General features: G+C 42.5%; 1 protein-coding gene across 4 annotated transcripts in view; it reads left to right on the forward strand.

Annotated features, from left to right (window-relative positions):
- Positions 1–18,894, forward strand: part of DIS3L (DIS3 like exosome 3'-5' exoribonuclease) — a 41,984-nt gene extending 23,090 nt beyond the window's left edge. For 2 of the 4 annotated variants that reach the window (XM_023220797.3, XM_023220798.3), the window contains exons 8-17: positions 2,205–2,374; positions 4,601–4,762; positions 6,998–7,245; positions 7,809–7,901; positions 10,166–10,699; positions 14,143–14,297; positions 14,394–14,572; positions 17,056–17,201; positions 17,881–18,055; positions 18,149–18,894. In XM_023220797.3, coding sequence (XP_023076565.1) covers positions 2,205–2,374; positions 4,601–4,762; positions 6,998–7,245; positions 7,809–7,901; positions 10,166–10,699; positions 14,143–14,297; positions 14,394–14,572; positions 17,056–17,201; positions 17,881–18,055; positions 18,149–18,457 — 2,171 coding nt within the window. In that variant the 3' untranslated portion in view covers positions 18,458–18,894. The remainder of the gene's footprint in view (positions 1–2,204; positions 2,375–4,600; positions 4,763–6,997; positions 7,246–7,808; positions 7,902–10,165; positions 10,700–14,142; positions 14,298–14,393; positions 14,573–17,055; positions 17,202–17,880; positions 18,056–18,148) is intronic. The other 2 variants (XM_023220799.3, XM_023220800.2) reach the window with 2 other exon arrangements.
- Positions 18,895–20,080: the final 1,186 nt, after the last annotated feature.

The following is a 20,080-nucleotide window of genomic DNA, read 5'->3' on the forward strand; positions in this document are numbered from 1 at the left end:
CTCCTGATTTCACCCCTAGACCTGCTGTTCCCCACGTGTCCCCCAGTCTCAGTAAAGGGCAAATTCATTCTTGGAGTTGGTCAACCCAAGACACTTTGGGGTTATCCTTTACTTTTTTTTTTTTTACTCATCAGCAAATGCTGGCAGCTCCAACTCTAATGCATGGCCTGAATTCAGCCACCTGCCACACTTCCCCCACAGCTCTCCCACTTCAGTCCATTGGCACCTCAGGACTGTTGCAGCAGCCTCCTCACTGCTCTCCCTGCTCCCACCATTGCCCCTCCCCATGTAGTCTTTTCTCCACTCAGACACTCAATGATCCTTCAGAAAGTGAGTTGAGGAACTGGGTGCTGTGGCTCACGCCTGTAATCCCAGCACTTTGGGAGGCTGAGGTGGATGGATCACTTGAGGTCAGCAGTTCAAGACCAGCCTGGCCAACATGGTAAAACCCTGTCTCTACTAAAAATACAAAAATTAGCCGGGTGTGGTGGTGCACACCTGTAGTCCCAGCTACTGGGAAGCTGAGGCACAAGAATTGCTTGAACCCAGGAGGCGGAGGTTGCAGTGAGCTAAGATCGAGCTAAGATTGCGCCACTGCACTCCAGCCTGGGCAAGAGAGTGAAACATTGTCTCCAAAAAAGAAAAAAGAAAAAGAAAGTGAGATTAGGCTCCTCTCATTTCTCTGCTCAAAACTCTTCAATGGCTGGTTCCTGTTTCACTCAGAATAAAATCCAAAGTCCTTAGTATGGCCTACAAGGTCCCACCAGCTGAGGCCGCCTTCTGCCATTTTCCTCTTCATGCTTCTGCTCCAGCTGCATTGAAGACTTGTTCTTTCTACCACCTGGATGAAGCTTTCCCCAAATATCCTCATGTCTGTTTTCCTCACTTCCCTCAAGTTGCTGTTCAAATGTCACTTTATTTAAAATAGCTGCCACTTCTGACCCTCTGTCACTCTTGGTCACCTTACCCTAACACCCAAACTGATTTTTTATAAATGCCATGAAATCAGGGACTTTACCTATTATGATACTGCTATATTCCCTATACCTAGAACAAAAAGCCTCATACCTGGTAGGAGTGCAATAAATATTTGTGAAAAACAAAAGAAAAAAGAATATTTTTAACTATTGAAGTTTGGTCTCAGCTTCAGTCAGTGATGATTGGAAGTGTTGTGTATCAGTCTTATGATCTGTATACTTTTCTATGTATAATGGACCAAATGAGATTGGCTGGTGAGAGAAGGCAAGAAAGACTGAAAATGCGCAGTTGAGGGCGTGGTTTAAAACCAGAGTGAAAATCATTGACTTTTCCCAATATACCAAAACGAGATTGATAAGATAGTGGCAACAGAGAGAAAATGGGACAAGTGGATTCTAAATGTTATCTCAGGAAGAGAGAGCATACTGACAATGTTATTTAAAAAGTTAGCCGTCTTTGCTGGGCATAATGGCACGTGCCCATAGACCCAGCTACCCAGGAGGATGGATTGAGCCCAGGAGTTTGAGAATGTAACGTACCATGATAGTGTCTGTGAATAGCCAGTGCACTCTAGCCTACGCAGCATAGTGAGATCCTGTTTCTTAAAAAGAAAGAAAGAGAGAGAGAGAGAGAGAAAGAAAGAAAGAGAAACAAAAAGAGTTTTTAAATTATCCATCTTTAAAATAAAATACCAAGAAGGCAAATCTTAAAACATACCTTTCTTCTTGTTGTTGTGTGTGTTTTGAATTTTGTTTATGTGTTTGTTTTTGAGACAGAGTCTCACTCTGCTGCCCAGGCTGGAGTGTAGTGGCACCATCTTGGCTCACTGCAACTTCCACCTCCCAGGTTCAGGCAATTCTTCTGCCTCAGCCTCCTGAACAGCTGTGATTACAGGTGCACACCACCATGCCCAGCTAATTTTTGTATTTTTAGTAGAGGTGGGGTTTCACCATGTTGGCCAGGCTGGTCTTGAACTCCTGGCCTCACATGATCCTCCTGCCTCAGCCTCCCAAAGTGCTGGGATTACAGGCATGAGCCACCGTGCCTGGCCGTTATTGTTGTTAATAAAAGCTTCCTTTCAAAAACGTTCTTAAGTTGGGTGGATGTGCTTGAAAAAAAATAGGACAGTGTATTTCTTTTTCTTTTCCTTATTGCCTGAGGTGGTCAGAGTCCAGATAGGTGTCACCTAACTAGTTAATGCCTTGTTTTGTTTTGTTTTCCCAAAGGTCGAGTGGTGGGCATACTTCAGAAGAACTGGCGGGATTATGTGGTGACATTTCCATCCAAAGAAGAGGTCCAATCTCAGGGCAAAAATGCTCAGAAAATCCTGGTTACACCTTGGGATTATAGAATTCCCAAAATTCGAATTAGCACTCAGCAAGCAGAAGCCCTTCAGGTAGCTGGCATTCTACCTCTACTATGGAATCTCTACTCTTCTGTCTTTGCCAGCTTTTTAGCAGTACCAGAAAGCATTATTAATTATTTTGCATATAAGGAAATAAATTATTGATGGCACCTGGCATTCCAAGATACTGGGATGTGTTTTTTGGGGGGTTTTTTGTTTCATTTTGTTTTTCCAAGACGGAGTCTCACTCTGTCCCCCAGGCTGGAGTGCAGTGGTGCGATCTTGGCTTATTGCAACCGCCGCCTCCCGGATTCAAGCAATTCCCCTGCCTCAGCCTCCTGAGTAACTGGAATTACAGGCTCCCACCACCGCGCCCAACTGATTTTTGTATTTTTAGTAGAGATAGGGTTTCACTATGTTGGCCAGGCCAGTTTTGAACTCCTGACCTCATGATCTGCCACCTCTTCCTACCAAAGTGCTGGAATTACAGGTGTGAGCTACCATGCCCGGCTGTGTTTTTATGTTTTTTAATTTGTTTTTTGTAGAGATGGGGTCTCACTTGGTTGCACAGGCTGGTCTTGAACTCCTGACCTCAAGCAATCCTCCTACCTTGGCCCCCCAAAGTGCTGGAATCACAGGCATGAGCCACTGTGCTCAGCCCCAAGATTCTGTTTTTTAAAAATTCTAAATATATGAGAACCATCCATTAAATAGTCTGTGGTTAATAAATTCAGGCCAGAGAGAAATTGTCCTAGAAAGAGCTGTGTAGGACAACCAGAGAGAACATACATTATCCAGCTGTCCAACACAGAAACTTTCAATAGATACACTTTGCCAACACTAACAAGCTTTCCTCCAGCAAGCAATATAGAAATACGATCACTCTGCCCTGTAGGGATGATGTAGTGGTACTTCACAGAATTGATTATCCATAAAGGAATATAGCACTGGAGAGAAGACATAAACAAGAAGGTTAGACATTAACCTTTACTTGTGTCAAAGAGTATGGGCATTGCCCAATTTAATTCCCCCTGATATTTTACAGTTTGTAAATGAGACACTAAAGCAGGATGTCCCTGGCCAGTAACCTGGCCATTGTACTTTTTACATCTTGAAGCCTTATACAGGCTCTCCAGGCCAGTTGCACCTAATATGTTTTCCATTCCCATGGTTTGCTAGAATTTTTGGGTAGTGGGGATTCAGTTTACACTGACACCTTCTTCTCCACCAAAGACCATCTTAAGAGGTCTTCAAAAAGGCCAGGTGCAGTGGTTCATGCCTGTAATTCTAGCACTTTGGGAGGCCGAGGCAGGTAGATCACTTGAGGCCAGGAGTTCAAGACCAGCCTGGGCCGGGCGCGGTGGCTCGCACCTATAATCCCAGCACTTTGGGAGGCCAAGGCGGGCAGATCACGAGGTCAGGAGATTGAGACCATGCTCGCTAACTCAGTGAAACCCCGTCTCTACTAAAAGTACAAAAAATTAGCCGGGCATGGTGGCAGGCACCTATAGTCCCAGCTACTCAGGAGGCTGAGGCAGGAGAATGGCGTGAACCTGGGAGGCAGAGCTTGCAGTGAGCGAGATTATACCACTGTACTCCAGCCTGGGCGACAGAGCGAGACTCCATCTCGGGGAAAAAAAAAAAACACCAGCCTGGCCAACATGGTGAAACCCTATTTCTACTAAAAAAAAAAAAAAAAAAATTCCAAAAATTAGCTGGGCATGGTGGTACATGCTTGTAATCCCAGCTATGTGAGAGGCTGAGGCAGGAGGATCACTTGAACCCAGGAGGCACAGGCTGCAGTAAGCTAAGATAGTGCCACTGCATTCCAGCCTGGGTGACACAGCAAGACTCCATCTCAAAAAAAAAAATAGACTTCAAAGAAATTAGGAGCTACCTCCCACACACAAAACATTAAGATTGTTGTTTTAAAACTTAATTTGGATCATGCATAATTGAGTTTTCCCCTCGTGTTGCAAGTGTTAACTAGAATGTATTACAGTCGGCTCTCTTTAGCAGACTAAAATTTCCAGCCCTCTTCATTGACATAGAGAGGTAATGCCTCCCTTCAAAGCACTGGGTCAAGCATTTCATACCATCTGGCAATTTAGTAATAGGAAGAATGAAAAACAAAAAAAAACCTACTGTACACCACTATTTGCAACTGGCCACTCTCTTTGGAACCCAGTGCTGTTTGCCTCTTGTTTGTTTGATGCCTCTGATTGACCCACTTAACTCCTGGTGCTCAGCTGTGTTTTGTTTTTTCCTTTTGTGCAGGACTTCAGGGTGGTCGTGCGCATCGATTCTTGGGAGTCAACATCTGTGTATCCAAATGGACATTTTGTGCGTGTTTTAGGAAGAATTGGAGATCTGGAAGGCGAAATTGCAACCATCCTGGTGGAAAACAGTATTTCAGTCATCCCTTTCTCAGAAGCTCAGGTCGGATTTTCCAGAAACCTTTGGTCTAGTGACATTTTCTCTTTTCTTTTGTTGTTGTTTCATCATTAAGAAAGAAAAGTCTCTGTGCTATGTAACAACCCACTGTGTTAAGCCACAGATAATGGAAAAATCTCACTCCTCTTTATTCTATATTTGGACCAAACTGAAGTCAGCTTCAAGTGTAGAATTAGTTTTCTATAGCCTCATAGCTCTCAAATTTTTATATTTTTCAACTAGGCTTAAAAATGATATGTCAGTGTCTTATTGTCAGTATACATCCATCCCCAGCAACTACAAGGACACCTAGTTACAGACCCAACTGAGCTCCACACTCTCTGTCCAAATCATTCAACCAGAGGCTGCATAAAGCTGCAGGGGGTGGATTCCTGGGATCCGTACATCTCTGACCCATGGGTCAAAAATTATGCTTATTATGAAACAGTTTTTGTGAACCTTTACAGAAAACAAAAATCCCATAAACATAAAACATCAGCTATTTCCATCACTTCATGATCTTTTAAAACCCTCATAAATCTCGTGTATTATTCTTACATGACTATATTCATCATGTGCACGCACTGATTTCTGTTCTGCTTCATTCACTTAAAATTATTTTTATATATTGACATACCCTAGTTTGCTTACGCATTTCTCAATTGTTGGGCATTCAGCTGTTTAATGTTTCAGTATTATAAAAAAATGTAGGCCGGGTGCGGTGGCTCACGCCTGTAATCCCAGCACTTTGGGAGGCCGAGGTGGGTGAATCACCAGGTCAGGAGTTTGAGACCAGTCTGGCCAACATGATGAAAACCCGTCTCTACTAAAAACAAAAAAAAAAATTAGCTGGGCATAGTGGTGGGTACCTGTAATCCCAGCTACTCGAGAGTCTGAGGCAGGAGAATTGCTTGAACCCGGGAGGTGGAGGTTGCAGTGAGCCGAGATCGCGCCGCTGCACTCCAGCCCCGGCGATAGAGTGAGGCTCCATCTAAAAAATAAAAAAGTTACTTCGAACATTTTTATAAACATTGCTTTTAATTTCTTTTTTTTTTCTTTTTCTTCTTCTTTTTTTTTTTTTTTAGATGGAGTGTTGCTCTATCACCCAGGCTGGAGTGCAGTGGCAAGATCTCAGCTCACTGCAACCTCTGCCTCCTGGGTTCAAGCAATTCTCCTGCCTCAGCCTCCCGAGTAGCTAGGACTACAGGCGCACACCACCACACCTGGCTAATTTTTTGTATTTTTAGTAGAGATGGGGTTTCACCATGTTAGCTAGGATGGTCTCGATCTCCTGACCTCGTGATCTGCCCGCCTCAACCTCCCAAAGTGCTGGGATTACAGGCATGAGCCACCACGCCCAGCCTGCTTTTTAATTTCTTTATGATCATTCTCTTGGAATGTAATCCTTAAAGTGAGATTACCAAGTCAAAGGGTATAAAAGATTTAAATAACTTCTAACATGTACTAGCAGATTGTTCTCCAGAAAATTTGGATCCATTTGCGTTGCCATAAGGAGTGTCTGGGTGTTCTTATTTTCATTATAGTTTTTCACAGAATAGGAGCTATCATAGTAAACTATTTTAGAATATTTTACATCATTAAATTTTTATATTTAACATTAGTTTCTGGAAATTATTTGTTGACTTGTTTGGCAGCTCTTAGTGAAAATGTTACAATAAAATAAAGTGTGAGCTATACATCATAGGACTAGAATTTTCTCTTCCCTTTTAGCCTACTTAACTGCAAATTGATGGCTTAAACAGATAATAATGGAGAGAAAATGTCCTAGATAGGTCTTGTATAAAATTATCTTTAAGGGGTAAGCTTTTAATATTTGGAACATGTTGATTATTTTTTCAAGTCTTAAATTTAAAGCTTGACTACATTTAAACGAATGGATCATTTGAAAATGGGCTACATGTTGTACTCTTGTTCCAAGCCCCTGTAACTAAAGAGACTGGTAGAAGTTGAGGAACATTTTCTGTCCAAATGTAAGGGTCCTCAGGGGTATGGGACTTAGTCTTTCTTGTTGACTCCTGACTTTCCAGAGCCCAGCACAGTACCCCGGATATCTGAGGCACCTAATAAACAATTATTGATTAAAGGAAGCCAACATAGGTTGATGCAGAAGGTAATTGAGAATGAATGAATTTCTATGTGGTCGCATTGAGAATATCAGTGAGTGGATTTTTACAGAAATTTATGGTGCATGAATTGCTGAATATTCAACCTCTCATACAGATGTGTGAGATGCCGGAAAACACACCAGAAAATCCCTGGAAAGTGAGTCGTGAAGAGGAACAAAAACGTAAAGACTTGAGGAAAAGCCATCTCGTATTCAGCATTGACCCCAAAGGTTGTGAAGATGTGGATGACACACTTTCAATCAGAACCTTAAATAATGGCAACCTGGAACTTGGGGTCCACATCGCAGATGTAACACACTTTGTGGCACCAAATTCTTATATTGATATTGAAGCTAGAACAAGGTAATGCTATTTGAAATCAGCTCTATGGTTGTATATATGTGACTGTGTATTTTGTGTCTGTACTAGTTTCAGGTGTTCAAAGATCTCATGTTTGTGTAATTCTGAAGGTCCCTTCCAGAAAAAAAAAAAAAGTTGAGGTCCACTCCCCATTTTCGTTTAGAAAAACAGTACCTTGATCAATTTACCTTTCCTTTTTAACGTAACCTTTTCACGCATTGTTTCCTACTAAACTGAAATGGGTTAAATTTTCATGTAGTAATATACTATTTTATAAAAATGCTGGATCATTACACTCCAATTTTTCTTATACAACAAAGATTCACTGTCACTTGCTCTTTCTTTCTCTTATCAGTGGAAGACTATTCAGCCCAAAGCAGTATCACTTAGAAAAATGGGACCATGGGAATAGTTTTATTACCCAGTCTGCTGCACTTTTTGAAACAGCAACAGCCTTGGGGAATCTGTAGTGAGATTTTGGCCATTTACCTCCCTGCGGCCCACACAGTCAGCAGTTCTGCTTCTCCCTGCTGAAGGTTGCGTTGCCGCGTGTGTGTCATTCACAGGGCCACCACTTATTATCTAGCAGATCGTCGCTATGACATGCTGCCTTCCGTCCTCAGTGCCGATTTGTGTTCCCTTCTGGGAGGCGTTGATAGGTGAGTTTATGGCTTTTGTCTTCAAAGCTTGTCCTGGCCTTTCTGTGGCTCCTGATGCTGCCTGCTTCTGGCCTCATTTTTCTTCTCTGCTCTGCCCCACCCCAGCCCTGGGCCTCCCCTCTGATCTCTCAACACCACCCCTGACCCCAACCCCACACCACTTATCTTTAGGCAGCTTTATTTCTCCAGCCTTCCCTACCTTTCCCCTCCTCTCTTCTGTCTGCTAGCAGTGGGGCTGCATCTCCCTCTGTTGCTGGCTTTTTAAAGTCGGCTAAAATCTGAGAACAAATGTGTGTAGCTTTATGCATTGCCCGGATGAAGTTGTTTGGCATGAGGATCATGAACTTGGGGAGTTTTTTGTTTGTTCATTTGTTAAGGTTAAAATTTATGTTTCTCTTTGAATAGGTAATAGAATCATATAGGCCCGAACTCATATGTCCCAAGAGGTATTTAATGAAAGGTTCTTCCCTATCACTTTCCCTCATTTACCAGTTCCATATTAGTTTTTCTAGATCTATTACACACACAGATATGCATATGTGATCTTTGTTTTTTACACAAATGGTTGCATTATATATATACTGTTTAGCACCTTCCTTTTTAAAAAAAACTTTCTGGTATCTTGGAGATCATTCCGTATTAATAACGGTTGCACTATCTATGGAAATTTTGATAGTTTCCCGTATTTTGGTATTACAAACAAACCTGTACAGAGTTAACTTTGAACATAAGTCATTTCACATTTTCATTTTTATTTTTATTTTTGGAGACTGAGTTTCACATATTGCCAAGGCTGGTCTTGAACTCCTATGCTCAAGTGATCCTCCTGCCTTGGCCTCCCAAAATGCTGGGATTACAGATGTAAGCCACCACACCCAGCCCATTTCACATTTTTTAAAATACAGTACATGTGAAAGAGAAATTCCCATATTTGATTATGGGATCTCTGTGTCAAGAGTATGTGCATTTGTGTTTAGATCAGTATAATCAAATCGCCCTCCTTAAATGTTCCACCAATTATATTCCTGTCGCTAATGTATGAGAGTGCGTATTTTCCCACAGCCTTGCCAGCACAGTATGTTGTAGTTTTTTATCTTTGCCAATTTGATAGATGAAAAATGGTATCTTAGATTGGTTTTAATTTGCAGTATGAATAAAGCTAACCATTTTTTGTATGTTTAACAGTCACTTATGTATCCCTTTCTGTTAACTACTTTATATTCTTTGCCCATTTTTCTTTTGGATTCAAGATCAATTACTAATTAATTTGTAAAAGCTCTTTACATATTAGGAAAATTATTCCTGTGTTTTTTTTTTTTTTTTTGAGTTCCAAATGTATACTTTTTTAATAAAATGACTTGGTGGCAAAGAGTTTTTTTTGCTAAATGAAATTTTTGCTAATTTAGCTGTCATCAAGACTGATATCACAGTTCAGTGTCATCCTGTAGGATTTGCAAGACTTTGCTCTAATTTACTGAGCTAAAAAGAGTTGACTCTATCAGTGTCATGCTTTTCTAATCAAAATGGAGGACATGGCCGGGCACGGTGGCTCACACCTGTAATCCTAGCACTTCAGGAGGCCGAGGTGGGTGGATTGCCAGAGCTCAGGAGTTTGAGACCAGCCTGGGCAACACAGTGAAACCGTGTCTCTACTATAATAGAAAAAATTAGCTGGGCGTAGTGGTACATGCCTGTAGTCCCAGCTACTCTGGAGGCTGAGGCAGGAGAATCACTTGAACCTGGAAGAGGTAGGTTGCAGTGAGCCAAGATAGCACACTGCACTCCACCCTGGGCAACAGAGCAAGACTCCATCTCAAGGAAAAAAAAAAAAAAATGGAGGACATAAAGTAGGGTTTGTAATGTCACATATGAACTCATTTCAAATTTGTTCAGAACTCAACAGAACCCGGTCTAACTGTTGTTTTAATTTAAAATTTTTTTTGATTTAGTTGTAAGGTGGTTGGATTGACAAATCAAACCAGAAACCTGTAGCTTTGTAATTTGTTTTAAGTTGTAGTTAGGTCAAATTCTACTTGCTTCAAAAATAGAAGACTTAGGTGGGGCATGGTGGCTCACACCTGTAATCCCAGCACTTTGGGCAGGAGAATTGCTCAAACCCAGGAGATTGAGGCAACAGTGAGCAGCCATCATGCCATTGCACTCCAGCCTGGGTGACGGAGCAAGACCCTGTCTCAAACAAAACAAAACAAAACAAAAGCCAGATGAACGTAATAGTGATGTTGTCAATGTTACTGTTTTTGTAGGTATGCTGTAAGCATCATGTGGGAACTGGATAAAACCTCTTATGAAATTAAGGAAGTGTGGTATGGTAGAACCATTATTCGATCAGCGTACAAACTGTTCTATGAAGCAGCCCAAGAACTACTGGATGGAAATTTTAGTGTTGTTGATGATATTCCAGAATTCAAAGACTTGGATGAGAAGAGCAGACAAGCTAAGCTGGAGGAGTTAGTGTGGGCAATTGGAAAGCTGACCAACATAGCTCGCCATGTCAGAGCTAAACGAGACGGATGTGGTGCCCTGGAACTGGAAGGGGTAGAGGTTCGCGTACAGCTAGATGACAAAAAAAACATTCATGACCTCATCCCCAAGCAGCCCCTGGAAGTCCATGAGACAGTGGCTGAATGCATGATCCTGGCCAACCACTGGGTCGCCAAGAAGATCTGGGAGAGCTTCCCTCATCAGGCCTTGCTGCGCCAGCACCCTCCTCCACACCAGGAGTTCTTTTCAGAACTCCGGGAATGTGCTAAAGCCAAAGGCTTCTTCATAGATACACGGTATTCCTCTTTTGAGGGGGCAGAGAAATGGAGTGGCATGCTGTATGTTTATTTATCTTATAGTTGTTCTTAAAATGTGACAGCCAGATCTTTGACCAAAAAGAGAAAACAGATTGTTGGCTCTCCGCATTTTTGAAGACACATTTTTCTCTCTTCATTGTTATGTATAGAGACTTAAAACATGTTTATTTAGGCATAATTTTGTTCCTTGATTTTTTATTTCATGTTTTTTTAGATAGAGTCTTGCCCTGTCACACTGGCTTGAGTGCAGTGGTGCGATCTCGGCTCACTGCAACCGCCACCTCCCAGGTTGAAATGATTCTCCTGCCTCAGGCTCCCGAGTAGCTGGGACTACAGGCACACGCCACCACGCCCAGCTATTTTTTTTGTATTTTTAGCAGACAGAGTTTCGCCATGTTGGCTAGGCTAGTCTCGAGCTCTTGACCTCAAGTGATCCACCTGCCTTGGCATCCCAAACTGCTGAGATTATAGGCGTGAGCAACCACAATGGACATTTAGGCATAAATTTTGACCCACTACAATTTGGGTTTTTTTTGTTTGTTTGGTTGGTTGGTTGATTGGTGTTTGTTTGTTTGTTTTTGAGATAGAGTCTCGCTGTGTCACCCAGGCTGGAGTGCAGTGGCACGATCTTGGCTCACTGCAACCTCCGCTTCCCAGGTTCAAGCGATTCTCGCACCTCAGCCTCCCGAGTATATGGGATTACAAGCGCGTGCCACCATGATCGGCAAATGTTTGTATTTTTGGTAGAGATAGGGTTACACCATGTTGGTCAGGCTGGTCTCAAACTCCTGAGCTCATGATCCGCCCACTCGGTCTCCCAAAGTGCTGGGATTATAGTTATGAGCCACCGTGTGCGGCTGGCCTGCCATAATTTGCAATACAGAAGTAGGGAACCTGTTAGTTACCCTTGATTTAATTTCATCTACCCCTTAAGTTATGAAGAATTAATCCTATTTATTTCAATAATTTCTTTTTTCTTTTCTTTTCTTTTTTTTTTTGAGACAGAGTCTCGCTCTGTCGCCCAGGCTGGAGTGCAGTGGCCAGACCTCAGCTCACTGCAAGCTCCGCCTCCTGGATTCACACCGTTCTCCTGCCTCAGCCTCCCGAGTAGCTGGGACTACAGGCGCCCGCCACCACGCCCAGCTGATTTTTTGTATTTTTTAGTAGAGACAGGGTTTCACCGTGTTAGCCAGGATGGTCTCAAACTCCTGACCTTGTGATCCGCCCGTCTCGGCCTCCCAAAGTGCTGGGATTACAGGCTTGAGCCACTGCACCCGGCCTATTTCAATAATTTCAAAATGCAGCATCTTTGTGACAATATCGTAAGATACTACATCAACAGTGAATTTATACCACCCTCCATTGAATGAGACATTTTTACTCCCTATCTCTAGAATAAAATACTTCTTTCATTAAAAACTAAGTATAGGCAGGCCGGGCATGGTGGCTCATGCCTGTAATCCCAGCACTTTGGGAGGCCGAGGCAGATGGATCATGAGGTCAGGAGATCGAGACCATCCTGGCTAACACAGTGAAACCCCATCTCTACTACAAATACAAAAAATTATCCGGGCATGGTGGCGGGCGCATGTAGTCCCAGCTACTCGGGAGGCTGAGACAGGAGAATGGCGTGAACCCAAGAGGCAGAGGTTGCAGTGACCCAAGATCGCACCACTGCACTCCAGCCTGGGTTACAGAGCAAGACTCTCTCAAAAAAATATATATAAATAAAAACTAAGTATAGGCTGGGTACAGTGGCTCACCACCTGTAATCCTAGCACTTTGGGAGACTGAGGCAGGCACATCACTGAGGTCAGGAGTTCAAGAGCAGCCTTGCCAACATGGTGAAACTCTGTCCCTACTAAAAATACAACAAAGAGCCAGGCGTGGTAGTGCACTCTTGTAATCCCAGCTACTCGGAGGCTGAGGCGTGAGAATCGCTTGAACCTGGGAGGCGGAGATTGCGGTGAGCCAAGATTGTGCCACTACACTCCAGCCTGAGACTCTGTCTCAAAATATATATATATAGTTTTTAAAATATTTTATTGTCAAGTAACAGGTACTAATTAAAATATCTTTTATTTGTTTACCAAAATTGATTGTTTTTTAACTTGGACAACATGGTGAGACTCCATTTGTTGGAGTCTCACCGTGTTGCCAGGCTGGAGTGCCATGGCACAATCTCACTGCAACCTCCACCTCCCGGGTTCAAGGGATTCTCCTGCCTCAGCCTCCCAAGTAGCTGGGACTACAGGCGCCCGCCACCACGCCCGGCTGATTTTTTTTGTATTTTTGTTAGAGACGGGGTTTCACCATATTGGCATCTCCTGACCTTGTGATCTGCCCGCCTCGGCCTCCCAAGTGCTAGGATTACAGGCGTAAGCCACCACGCCCAGCCTCTTTTTTTTTTTTTTTTTTTTTTTTTTTTAAAGAGGGTTTGTTGTTTTTTTTGCTTCTGCCTTCAGGTGCTAGTATGTTTGTTTGTTAGTTTGTCAGTGTGAGCTGTCTGCATGCCAGGCACATGGGACAAGGGCTTTCAGACATCCTCGTGGTTAATTCTTAATGCTGAGGTGATGGCAGCATCATTCATATTTACAGATAAGTCAATTAAGTCTGAAGAGATTAAGTAATTTGCCTGTAATTTAACAGTCAGTCAGGACAGAGCCAGAATTTGAATCCAAGTCTGTTAAACTTGAAAGCTCACATAGTGACCACTTAACACCTTGCCTCTCTGTTTATTATCATGCTCTATTTCTCCTTTCCCCCTTTTCCCTTAGCCAGCCACAATATAGGACTGAATTAGATGTTGTATTATTAGTTTTATTTTTAATATACCTCTGTATTTCCTGGGGCTTTAAAATTATTATTTTGAGGCTGTATGCAGTGGTTCACACCTGTAACCCCAGCACTTTGGGAGACTGAGGCAGGAGTATCACTGAAGGCCAGGAGTTCAAGACTAGCCTGGGCAACAAAGTGAGACCCTGTCTCTACAAAAAAATTATTTTCAGAATAAATAGAATGCTTACTACCTCTTTAAAAAAGAAAAACTAATTTAGGTTTCTTTTACTTGTACACCAAGTCCATTATTTTACCTATATAGAATGTTTAAGGTTAAGGATGTAAAGAATTCAATTCAACGAGTATTTGACCACCATTATGGCCAAGCACTAACTTAGTCTAGTGTTACAATCAGTACATGATTCATTTCTACTTAAGAAATGTATTTAAATTCTGACACTCTTGCTTTTTTAAACTGCAAAGCAAACTAGATTTCTGTATTTGAAAAGAGGTGCTTCTGAAATGTGTCCAAAATAAATTTACTGGCAGATGGAGGTATTCAGACAGATGAGTGAAGGGTTCCCCTCAAAGTGTTGTCTTGTAAATTACTGTCTGGGACTAGCAAATGGTTTTTCTGTTGTCAGGTCCAATAAAACGCTGGCTGATTCTCTGGATAATGCAAACGATCCCCACGATCCCATTGTGAACAGGCTGCTGCGCTCCATGGCCACGCAGGCCATGTCCAATGCTCTGTATTTCTCCACGGGATCCTGCGCGGAGGAGGAGTTCCATCATTACGGTGAATCATACCATGTTCCTATGTGTCACTATAACTTTGTGCTAGTTATTTTTAAAGATCTTTTGTTTATTTTGATCTTTTGCTTTCTTTTTGAAGGTCTTGCATTAGATAAATATACCCACTTTACTTCTCCAATAAGAAGATACTCAGATATTGTAGTACACCGCTTGTTAATGGCAGCCATTTCAAAAGATAAGAAAATGGAAATTAAGGGAAATTTGTTCACCAACAAAGATCTTGAGGAATTATGCAGACATATCAACAACAGAAACCGAGTAAGAGAGAATTTCAAAATTCTCTTACCTGTCATCTCTTGCTAAGAAAATATCAGCTTTATTGTGTAGTACAGTGAAGTATCATACATTCTAGCAAATTAAATTCTAGAATTATTCTAACCAGTGCTTTCAGAATGTTTGTAGATGTTCTCAGGTAACTTGTGGATTTGGGAGATTTGACAGTAGATTATTAGATTTTTTTTTTTTCAAAAGGCGGAAATGTAAAGATTCAAGCAACACATAAAGATATGAGGACAGAAGTCAGGCGCGGTGGCTCATGCCTGTAATCCCAGCACTTTGTGAGGCCAAAACGGGCAGATCACTTGAGGTCAGGAGTTTGAGACCAGCCTGACCATTATGGTGAAACCCCCTCTCTACAAAAAATACAAAAATTAGCCTGGTGTGGTGGCATGTGCCCATAGTCCCAGTTGCTTGGGAGGCTGAGGCAGGAGAATCGCTTGAACCCAGGAGGTGGAGATTACAGTGAGCCGAGATTGCACCACTCCACTCCAGCCTGGATGACAGAATTGAGACTGTGTCTCAAAAAAAAAAAAAAAAAGATACGAAGACAGAGAAACATCTCACCTGTTATCTTCCCACTCAGAGCTAACAATTAATGATTCTAGACACTGCTAACATTTTTATTTATAAAACTATCGGCCAGGCGTGGTGGCTTGCGCCTGTAATCCCAGCACTTTGGGAGGCTGAGGCGGGCAGATCTCGAAGTCAGGAGATCGAGACCATCCTGGCTAACACGGTGAAACCCCATCTCTACTACAAATACAAAAAATTAGCCAGGCGTGGTGGCGGGCGCTTATAGTCCCAGCTACTCAGGAGGCTGAGGCAGGAGAATGGCGTGAACTCGGGAGGCGGAGCTTGCAGTGAGCCAACATCACACCACTCCAGCCTGGGTGACACAGCGAGACTCTGTCGCAAAAAAAAAAAAATACCATGCCTGCTGTTTGAAATCTGCTTTTTTCATGTAACCCAACTGTTATAGATAGCACAGCATGTTACATCATTGTTTTGGAGCTGCTTTCTATTCTATTTCATATTACTAGTTGCTACAAGATTGCACAGCATAGAACTAGACCACTGGGTAATGCAGGAAATTGGAAACTACCTAAATCTTTAATGTAATTTTCTATATCCAATGGTATAGTTGTCTGCTATGCAATGTTGTAGCACTAGCCATGTGGGCTACCTAAATTTAATTAAAATTAGAACTTGAAATTTGGTTCCTCAGTCACACTGACAACATTGCACATGCTCAGTGGCCACTTGTGGTTAGTGGCTACATATTAGGCAACACAGATAGAGAGCATTTCTGTCATTGCAGAAAGTTCTGTTGGGCAGCACTGTTCTAAGCAATCAAATTTACAACCATCCTTATGGATACACTTATACAGACATTTCAGATGATTGTCTGGAAAAATTCCTAGAAATGGAATTGCTGAGCCGAAAGGTGTGCACGCATAAATGAAATTTTGATAGGCCCGGGTGCAGTGGCTCATGACTGTAATCCCAGCACTGTTCGAGGTCAAGGCTGGTGGATCACTGAGTTCAGGAGTTCGAGACCAGTCTGGCCAACATGGTGAAACCCCGTTACTACTAAAAATACAAAAATTAGCCAGACATGGTGGTGCATGCATGAACCCGGGAGAATCACATGAACCCGGGAGGTGGAGGTTGCAGGGAGCCAAGATCACGCTATTGCACTGCAGCCTAGGCGACAGAGTGAGACTCCATCTTCAAAAAAGAAAAAGAAACTCTGATACATATTACTAAATTGTCTTCCTTATCAGTAGTGCTAATTTAGACTTCCACCAATAGGGTTTTCGTAGGACAGGCTTGAAAAGAAAGGCTGGCCGGGCGCGGTGGCGCACACTTGTAATCCCAGCACTTTGGGAGGCCGAGGTGGGCAGATCTTGAGGTCAGGAGATCGAGACCATCCTGGCTAACACAGTGAAACCCCATCTCTACTAAAAATACAAAAAAAAAAATTATCCAGGCGTGGTGGCGGGCGCCTGTAGTCCCAGCTACTTGGGACGCTGAGGCAGGAGAATGGTGTGAACCCGGGAGGCGGAGCTTACAGTGAGCCGAGATCGTGCCACTGCACTATAGCCTGGGCTACAGAGCGAGACTCCGTCTCAAAAAAAAAAAGAAAAGAAAAGAAAGAAATGGCAAGTAAGACATATGTGATACTTTTCCTGTACCTAAGGTGGACATGACTCAAATTTGCTGACCTCTAATTTCATGAACTATATAAATGGGTTTCATTTTATAAAATAATTCATTTTCTAAGACATTTTTGAGGAGATGATACTAGATGGTTAAGTTCCCACAAAAAGTAATTTAATTTCATAATAGAGAACAATTTTTATGTTAATAGTTTTACAGATTCTCACATTTGAATATGAACCTCATTTCTTCAGGGAATGCCAGGGGAGTGTTATAATACTTTGGAGTTGTGCTTCTTACAGGCAGCACAGCATTCTCAGAAGCAGTCTACTGAGCTCTTCCAGTGCATGTACTTCAAAGACAAAGACCCTGCCACCGAGGAGCGTTGCATATCTGATGGAGTTATTTATTCAATTAGAACAAATGGTGTGCTTGTATTTATACCCAGGTATGTTACATCTAATGCAATGGTGCATAACAAATCATCGGTAAAAGTGTATAACACAAACTGTACATAGATACAATTTATTAAGATATTTAAGCAACTAGTTATATGTACATAATGTAACATATAATTCAGTATATAAATGTGAAGATTGGAGGCCGGGGTGGCTCACGCCTGTAATCCCAGCACTTTGGGAGGCCAAGATGGACAGATCACCTGAGGTCAGGAGTTCGAGACCAGCCTGGCCAACATGGTGAAACCCCGTCTCTACTAAAAGTACAAAAATTAGCCGGGCATGGTGACACGTGCCTGAAATCCCAGCTACCTGGGAGGCTGAGGCAGGAGAATCACTTGAACCCAGGAGGCAGAGGTTGCAGTGAGCCAAGATCGTGCCACTGCACTCCAGCCTGGGTGACAGAGCAAGAATCTGTCTCAAAAAAAAAAAAAGTGAAGATTGGAATGTGTGTATATATACACATCTATATCCATTTTAGGGTCTTTCTTATCTAACAAAATACTTTGTTTCCATCTGCTAAGGTTAGGAAATAAATACTTGGAGGTAAACCACAGGAAAAGTAATTTGTTTTTAATCTAGGAGAAAAACTAGTATTCTAGATAAGCATACAAGACCTGTGCACTAAGAATACATTGTCTCTGGATTTATATTCTGGTCATAATATAGGTTTGGGATTAAAGGTGCTGCTTATCTAAAAAATAAAGATGGTTTAGTCATCTCATCTGGCCCAGAGAGCCGTTCTGCATGGAAACCAGGATCCCTTCAACGATTTCAAAACAAAATTACCTCTACTACAACAGATGGGGAATCTGTTACATTCCATTTGTTTGACCATGTAACTGTAAGTCTGTATTTCTATTAAGTATTATTAATATTTAAAATGTAAGGAACAAATAATGTGATTTAGTAATATGTATTTTCTTCTCTGTGCTAGGTAAGAATATCCGTACAGGCCTCACGTTGCCATTCTGATACAATCAGACTTGAAATAATTAGTAACAAACCATACAAGATACCAAATACAGAACTTACTCATCAGAGCTCCCCCTTGCTGAAGAGTGAGTTAGTGAAAGAAGTAACTAAATCTATGGAAGAAGCTCAGCTTGCCCAAGAAGTCAAAGTAAACATCATTCAGGAAGAGTATCAAGAATATTGCCAAACAAAGGGAAAGAGCCTGTACACACTTCTAGAGGAGATACGGGACCTAGCTCTCCTGGACGTTTCAAACAATTATGGAATATGAAAGGCTCTTACTTCACTAAGAGCTGTCATATGTGAATGTTTTACAGTCTTTCAAACTTAACATTTAATGTGTGTCACTCAGTGCTCTAGTCGATCAGGACTGGGTAACTATTTCACATATATGTAAAATGTTCTCAGCCGGGCATGGTGGCTCACACCTGTAGTCCCAGCTACTTGGGAGGTGGAAGCAGGAGAACTGCCTGAACCCACGAGGAGGAGGTTGCAGTGAACTGAGATCACGCCACTGCATTCCAGCCTGGGCAGCAGAGCAAGATTCCATCTCAAAAAAAGTTCTCTCATTCATTACAGTTGCATTAAATAAAGTATAATTAGGTCACTATGGAAACTGAGTTTTCAGTAATGAGTGGACAGTAAGTGGTGGCTCTGCAGATTGCTAGCCCCTCTCTAATAGTTTAATAAACCCAAAATTATTGGTTATCTTGTCTCCAATCAGTTCTTTCAAATGTTTTATTTTTCCAGTAATTACATTTGGATCACAGGCCCCTCTGACATCTGTCAGGTAATTTTCAGTCACTTTCAGATAATAAGACTTAGTCCTGAGTCCACTTCTCCGCTTAAAACTCCTATTTCATATTTGACTCAGTCCTTCCCTGCTGTCTCCAGTACTAGTTGGGAATAGGACACAGGGCAGGTGGTAAGGTGCAGGTAAAGTTCTGTCACAGGCCTCCCTTCCCACCCTCCCACTTTGATGAGGTGCGTTGGCCTTCCCCTTGTTGGAAACTCGTTACTTTGCCAGCAAACACCCCACTAGAAAAATTAACTCTTGGCCAAGCACGGGGGCTCACACCTATAATCCCAGCATTTTGGGAGGCCGAGGTGGGTGGATCACAAGATCAGATCGAGACCATCCTGGCCAACATGGTGAAACCCCATCTCTACTAAAAATACAAAAATTAGCCTTGTTTGCTGGCAGGCCCCTGTAATCCCAGCTACTCGGGAGGCTGAGGCAGAGAATTGCTTGAACCTGGGAGGCGGAGGTTGCAGTGAGCCAAGATCGCGCCACTGCTGTTCAGCCTGGGCTCTGTCTCAAAAAAAAAAAAAAAAGAAAGAAAAAGAAAAATTAACTCTTCTTTCTCAGTAATGTAGTTTGTGAAGGTAGACAAGCCTGAATAGGCCCTCCTGAGGAAGCAGTTTCTATAGGCATTGGTGGCACCTTGAAACTGCTCTCCATCTTCTAGCTGATCCCCTATTGGCTGCAGTTAGCCACAATCCTCCTAATGCACATGCCTCTTGCCCTGTCCTCGTGGCAGTTCCCAGCAGGCCCACAAACTGACCCCCTGACCCCCATCCCAGATGTTCTCCTTGTGCTCACCTTCCTGGCTTTTCCATCAAACCATCTTTGTCACTCCCTGTCCCCACCTGGAGTCAGAAAGCCTGAAAAGAAGATGCCTGTCTGTCCTGGCTTTGTAGATGGAAGCCACTCTAGCACCATCACGCTGCCCTTTCCCCAAGGGAAAAGACAGTGAGAGGCCAAGTGCCACAGAAGATCACTTGAGGCCAGGAGCCCAGGACCAGCCTGGTCAACAGAGTGAGACACCATCTCTACAAAAATTAAAACATTAGCCAGGCATGGTAGTACATGTCTGCAGTCGTAGCTACTTAG

This window comes from Piliocolobus tephrosceles, chromosome 6 (assembly GCF_002776525.5).
Source record: "Piliocolobus tephrosceles isolate RC106 chromosome 6, ASM277652v3, whole genome shotgun sequence".
In the NCBI taxonomy this organism is placed as follows: Eukaryota; Metazoa; Chordata; class Mammalia; order Primates; family Cercopithecidae; genus Piliocolobus; species Piliocolobus tephrosceles.